This window comes from Bombus vosnesenskii, unplaced genomic scaffold, assembly GCF_011952255.1.
Source record: "Bombus vosnesenskii isolate JDL3184/JDL3185 unplaced genomic scaffold, Bvos_JDL3184-5_v1.1 scf7180000013579, whole genome shotgun sequence".
NCBI lineage: Eukaryota > Metazoa > Arthropoda > Insecta > Hymenoptera > Apidae > Bombus > Bombus vosnesenskii.
This window is the reverse complement of record NW_022883131.1, coordinates 238,509-245,911: the sequence shown is the minus strand read 5'-3', so window position 1 is coordinate 245,911 and position 7,403 is coordinate 238,509. Positions and strand designations below refer to the sequence as shown.

The 7,403-nt window shown below is 32.5% G+C and overlaps 1 protein-coding gene across 1 annotated transcript; it reads right to left on the bottom strand.

The window, feature by feature from the left end:
• Window positions 1-1,109: 1,109 nt before the first annotated feature.
• LOC117238669 (serine protease snake-like) lies at window positions 1,110-5,718 on the bottom strand. Its single transcript, XM_033503769.1, has 6 exons — window positions 5,532-5,718; window positions 4,271-4,534; window positions 3,902-4,166; window positions 3,295-3,560; window positions 2,982-3,136; window positions 1,110-1,329 (listed from the first exon to the last, which is right to left on the bottom strand). The coding sequence occupies exons 1-6, from the start codon at window positions 5,611-5,613 to the stop codon at window positions 1,159-1,161; spliced, it is 1,203 nt and encodes a 400-aa protein (XP_033359660.1). The 5' UTR covers window positions 5,614-5,718; the 3' UTR covers window positions 1,110-1,158.
• Between the last annotated feature and the right edge of the window lie 1,685 nt (window positions 5,719-7,403).

Below are 7,403 nucleotides of genomic sequence, written 5' to 3'. Positions count from 1 at the left end.
TTGGCGCTTGCGCGTCTAAAGATCGATGCCGAATATTCTTTAAAATTTTCGCTTCCAATACAAAGATCACAAGAGAAAAACACAATAAATATACTTTTATTGATTTTTTAATTTTAATATATAATCAATAAATATATATATATAAAACATAAATATACAGACAGTTTTAGCAATACGAGATTGATTGGCGACGTACTAAATTTTAAAACTATTCTGTGTAAAAAATAAGAAATACATCTTACCGCCTGCGGCCTTCATATATATGTATAACAAAATTTATTAAATTCGTAAAACTAAAATATAGAATTAAAAATGTATAAAATGTATTTATTAAAAGTTTGGTTACCCTATATCCTTTATCTGTGATACATAATTACAAACGCTAATGTATGGAAGTAATGCCAATCCAAAGCTTCTTTAAATTTGTCATTCTGATTAAAGTGTACATGTTGATCATGTCGTTACGAATAATTAGTGACTCGCCACTATTGTGTTGCACATAAAATAAATATTATTTATCATTTATATTACTTATGTATATAATTATCAAGATGATCCACGAATAATGTCGCCTTTCATATTGCATTCTAAATTCCTAAGATAAAATGATACGAAGACCATATGGAAAAAGAAATATAAATCCATGTTTGAAAATTTTCTAATATTCATGTTATTTGGTATATTTTTGGGCTATAATACAAATTCCCAATTTTGGGCTGAAAATTCCTTCTGGTTGCCCAGGAATTCAATCATAAAATTTGTTCAGAAAAGTGTAGTACCAGGAGAAGCTTGTTGGAGCGATTTCGGGTCTTTTCTCCTTACAAGTTTCCTTGTAATACTTAAGTATTCGTCAAACGTTCTCCTGACATGATTTTTTTCCGAGAATATTTTGGAAACTTATTTGTTGGGAACCGGCAGAAATTTTGGGCCCAAAATCGAAGGTTTGTATAAGAAGAACATGATGTGTAAGGGAAATCTGTCAATTGGCTCCTCTCATACGTGACTTTTTCGAAAAATGTTTTAAATCGATTTTTTCTCGGGAACAGGAGGGAACCTTTGGCCCAAAATTGGGGTGTAAAGCATAAATCATGAAATAAAAGGATAAAATATAGAGACAATTTAACATAAAAGTATTATTATATTCATTGTATTTCTGTGTCACGAGTCTGGCCAAACTTTGCTCTCTATCCACGAAATATAATGATAAACGCGAGTATATATACCGGGATCAGAGAGACCACAAGGTTTTCCAATGCTTGTTATACCGATTACGCTGTACATGCAATCGTAATCATTGTTGAAGATGACGAGAGGGCCCCCACTGTCACCCTATACATAGAATAAATATTTTTATGAAGAATGTAAAGTATATATATAGTGTAATTATTAGGCCTTTTTAATTGATATATCGTTTATCGAAAAATAGTAATTTATTATTACACAAATGGAAATTTAAATAAATCATCGAATTAAGAGAAAAGAGAGATTGAAAGAATGCATAAAAGATTTTTGTGATGAACGTTGGGGGTGGACTGACGGACGCCAAGATATGTGATTAAAGAGCTCCAGGCGGATCTGATGAGGACACGAGCAGGGAAGGCAGCGTGGAGAGCAAATTAAGCAAAGATAGGAAGAAGGTGTGGAGCTTCCAAAAGAATGTTAGAAAGAAAATAGAGGAAAAGTTGTTGGGACCAAAATAAGGGGAGGATGGAAAAAGGAAATGAGAGGATTTATTGTATGTTAACAAGAGATGTAGAGTACCACAGTAGATGACGAAGAGAAGACAGGATATTACGAGGAATTAGAAAGGGCGAATAGAGAAGTCTAAAAAAGAAAGAGATGGCAAAGGATAGAGAAATTAAGATATAATAAATAGTATAGATGGATGAAAGGAGAGGAGGTTTCAAGGGTGGTTACAGGTTACAGGTTGGTACAAGTTTAGATTTGGTAATGAAATGAAAGAAGGCAAATATTGAATGAGCAAGGAGGATAAAAATTGTGGGTTGTGCGGGTTGAAAGAAAGCGGAAGAAAGAGAATGTTATCAACCAACTGATGTAGTCAATGTTATCGACTAACTGACGTTGCCAAAGTTATCGACCAACTGATGTTGCCAAAGTTATCGACCAACTGTTGTTGCCAATGTTATCGACCAACTGACGTTGCCAATGTTACCGATCAACTGATGCTGCCGATGTTACCTATATCGTAGCTCACGTTAGAAGGATTCTAGGAGAAGAAGAAGAGGGAGAAAAATGAATGGAGCTGTTAGAATATACAAGAGAAAAAGGAGAGGAACGAGAGGACGAAGAAGAGACAGATTAATATTAATTAGTGGTTAATTTGTTCTGTTAATATTAAATTTTAAAGATTTAATTGGGTTAGAAGGCATAGTAGGATAGTAGTTTATTATAGACTAAGTTAACAAGTTTAGATTTAGGCAATATATGTAGATAGTCATTAATTAGTATTAAGGATATGGTATAATGTAGGTAATAAAAGATGGCTGTTTTGTGTTAAATCATGAATAGGGAGCGGAAATATGATATGTAATATGATAATGACTAATTGCGAATATAAGATAGGAATATATAGTGGCAAAAACAAACCAAAGACGTCATATCCTTTGTAATCCGCAAGAAAAATAATAAAAATGTTACCTGTCTAAATAAATCGTCGAATTCGATAATTATGAGGATACGAATACTCGTGTGATTCGTTGTAAATACATAGATTGCGAATGTTTATGCATTTATGAAAAATTTAAATATACTCAAATATATGGAATAGAATATCATGCAATACATAATATGCAAGAATATAGGAAATATCGAAAATATAAATATTTTTAAAGGATGAAGGAATCTATTTAAGGTTCTATTTAAGTTTTACTTCGTTAACGATACAAATAAAAATTTGAATTTGTATAAATATCCGCGGTATAGATATAAATTTCTGAAATATAATTTTAATATATCTTTACCTGACAGGTGTCTTTTCCGACTTCACCGGCACAAATTTGCCACTCATCCATAATACCACGTATGAATTTACTTTCGTACACGAATGATCTGTTGCATACCGGTTGAGCTATCAAATTAATGGTAACTTTCAATAAATCTTTTGATGGGTCCTCAACTAGGAAAAAATTAAAGATTGAAATTAAAGATCTAACGTTATTTTATTAAACCTTTAACGGTGTAATAAAACGGCTAAGAATTCAGAATGGAGGCTTTCTTAAATTACGCTATTAAAAAGTTGAAGTAAATAAAGATTCCTTGATCTATCGTACTTACGAAAATCAACTCTTCCCCATCCGGATGCAGTTGCTTTACCATCGGTACCAATATCCGGCAAAGAGTATGGTAAGCAACTGGGTCTTATCCACGCGTTAAATTCCACGTCTTTTTCTAATTTTAGTAGCGCGATATCATGATATGCGAATCGACTCTGGTACTTAGGATGTTTTATCCGTTCAATAATAAGGTAATTTTGCGGTCTCGCGTCATCATCCGTTCTCTCGAGGTTTAAGTCACCTAATCGTACCCAGCGTGCTCTACCTCTATAAAGAATTACATCTTAATAATTAAATGGCATGCACATATTATTTTATTCCTGGGAGTTATTTTGTTGTTTATTTTATTAGTCCTTATATATTATCTTCTCGCTGACTTATTCTACCGTAAATAACTCTATCGTAATGATATTCGCATTATTCTCGTTTTTAATACTTTTTCTTGTTGGGTCTAAAGTACATGATATACCGTCATTCTTCCGTTACTATATTAAAGACTAACGATATCTCATGAGATACAACAAGTTTGATTATTCCATGCGAAAGTTCAAGATTGAATTTTAAGGTGTCGAAGCTTGGATGACTTGAATACAATTTGAAATTCCTACCCGTACATACTGTAGGTACAATGTGCAGCGGTTAGAACGAATCTTTCCGAAATTAGCGTGCCTCCGCATTGCCAATCGATACCATCGTCGGTATCAAATCCAATCGCAGCCATATGCGGGAATTCCTTTGGTTCAGCCTTTGTACCACCGACGATCAGCTTACGAGTTTTAATCGCGCATACAGATATATTGATTAGTGGGTTGTCAATTGTTAAAGTTGGCGAAGGTACGAGCTGATACACGGATTTGGCGTATTTTTCACACACTAAAACACACGAGTTTTAAAAGAGTCGAAGAAATTAAGTTTCTTGAAAATGAGAAATTTAATTCTTTAATAAAATTGAACAAATTTTAGGGAAGAACACCTACTTGCTTTGGCCTTGGCTCCTTTAGTAACGACTGATCCTCGATCTGTTGTAGTCGGGGTTGTGTTTTTAATTGTGCTTGTGATTGTATTTGGAGAAGTAGTCGTAGGCGTGTTTTTTGGACAACACACGACCGGATGAAAATTTTTGTATCCACATAAACTAGATGGAGGTTTCCCTTTCAATAAATCTTGATAAACCGATGGACAATTCGCTGGAGAGAGGACTATACAAATACCTGGAGTACCATCGATAGTGCATGAATCGCCTGAAAATAATTATGAATGTTAGATAAAAAAGACGAAAACATCCTGTTTGTGTCCGAGAAAATTTAATGACTTTAACTACATATACAACATTATCTGTATTTACCTACAGGGCTCGGTCGAACAACAATGTACAAGAGAGCATGAGATGCTTCCTTATGAAAAAATAAGAGGAAAATATAGAATAAAGTTTTCCATATGTTACTAAGTTAATTAAAAATAATCAAACTTGATTTTCTCAAGAACTAAGCTACGTAAAAATGTTATTCCATATTCTTCTTACTTTCTCATAATTTTTATTCGTAATTATACGCAGCTAAAACAGTTTCTCAAATAAATGTACAAGTATATTTATACTCGTGACCTGACAGAACCTTCTTCCGCTTTTAATTAATATTCGAGGCTCTTTATCGTCGTTAAAATCTTCTGAATTATACGACTGTTCTAGCATTGTGTTAATGATGTTTAAGCTTCCAGTCACAACAAAACGATAACAATAAATACAGCGGTTCACGAAAATATATATAGAGACATGTCACGAATATTTATCACTTCATTAGAACTGTAATGTGATATAATTATTATGATTATATTGGTAAAAATTGAAATGAACCTGAGAATGCATATAGAAATTATAGAATAATTATTGCATGTTTTATATTAAACTTTATACAGGTTACTGCATAATTTGCACATTATTTAACGAAATCATCTTTATCACAATTATGTTTAAAATGTTTGAATAAAGACTTACTTACGAGGATATCTTTTTTATATACTTTTCTTATATTTTTCAGATTGGTCTCAAATCTGATCACAATGAAATCTCAAAAAGTTTCGCATAACTCGCATAATACGTTCATAAGTTTTCTATGGTAAATATTTGAATATTTTCGTGAATCGCTGTGTAATAAGCTTTTATTGTTATATCCTTTTATTTTTATCGATCTAATCTTAATAATCTTTCGTTTTGCTGTCTGAGAAAAAGCATCTTTTTACCTTCGTACTGTGCATTACAGGATATCGAACAACACAAAAGAACTGAGAAAAATATTATCGATGTTCGCGCTGATAATCGCATCGTCGTACTTTGCGCACAATCTTATTCTACTTCGTAGCCTTCGAATTCTACGCTTGTCTCCATTCGATGACTGCTTCGGGTCTTCCTTTGTCCGTCGTTTTTGTATGCCCCTCCATATCTCTATCATAGTTGGTAGTGGGACGAGCTAACGATCCATAATCCTTCTCGAATGCATACTGAAAAGTTCACAAACTGGTTAAACGAGGTAAACTAAAATCTTCGTATTCGATAAATTTCGTTTTAATATAAGATGATCAACGATACTAGGAATATCTTCAGTTCGTAGTAAAAATATCCGAACCCGTTGCACGATTTACAAACGGTAACGGTATGTGAATTTTACAAAATTCTACTCGCTTCTACTTTGTGGAATCGTCAGAATGTTGAATTGTCTATTAAAAATTGTCTATTTATATATATTTGCTACTGAAATATTGCTTCTGTTAATATCTAGAGTTTTCCTATCAATTTAGAAGATCCTTGTTGATCTAACTTACAGTTTAAAAATTCGGATATCTGAGAAGCGTGCGAAATAACAAAATAGTTCTATACTGTTTGACAAGCACAAACGTCGGTTTTATTATTGCGTATTGGCTTTTGAAAATTAATTTAATCGTGCCATGATATTCTATCACTAGATGTATGTAATTATGATGATTGGGAAGAATGATCGGTAAAGGACGATTGTCGATATTGTAACCCGGTTCATCCATAACTTTGTAATTAAAATGAATCATTTTGAGCGGGACATAATATCATATACGCGTCGTACGTCGCTAATGCAATAATCATTCTTCATTTTTAACTCGTGTGGCAACTTCTTTGAAGGAAACTGTGATCGCGCGTGTTATGTCCAGTTTTAATTGCTTTTGCAGACGACACATTTGAAACAAGTGCATTACTGATATAATTACACCACGAATAATATAGGAAATGTACATATACAAAAGGCGCAAATGTGTTCAGTGCAATAATATTAAAAGATGTTAATCCAATCTAATCTAATCTATATCTAAAATGCTGTATATAATGTAATATTAATAAAGGATTATTCTTTTATCATTAATATATATTTAATATATGTTACATAATACTTAATCTGCTAACCGAAGAAAATTCGACGTTTGGATTCACAAATTGTTTATTTTATAGATCTACTATTTTCTTAAATAAGAAGATAGTTATTTTCTTCTAAACCTAATTCTTATAATAGAACTTAATATATTTTTGTAGGAATGAAATATGATAATTTTATTAGTAAATGATTGGTAGTTAGAGCTGTGCGGGAACCCGAAAATACTGGAAACGTGTCTCGTAATTCTAGATTGTCGGGATTCTCGAGAATTATAAAATTATAAAGCAAATTATATTTTATGATAAAATGTTATATCTAACACATGTTTTATTGTTATTTTTGCTGTATATTCTCGTCTATATAATTTTAAAATTGTCGAGGACCCGACTTTCTCGAGAATCTCAAAATTCTCAGGAATCCCGACAATATCAAATTACAAAATATTTTTGACAACTCGATCCGACCCTAAGCGATATTTTTTCGCACGCCTCTACCGATAATGCATAACAAGCAGCTGGGAATGAACATAAATAAAACACGATACCTGGAAAACAATGACGATAGAACATTGTGATTACGCAGAGAAAGTCATTTTTAATCATCGACAGCTTTGTTCGTGAGCAATTTTAAATAGTCAACCAAAGAAGCCGTATCGTCTGCTTTACACGAAAAAATTTATTTTTGTTTCTATTTTTGTATCCATACGTTCCTAAAC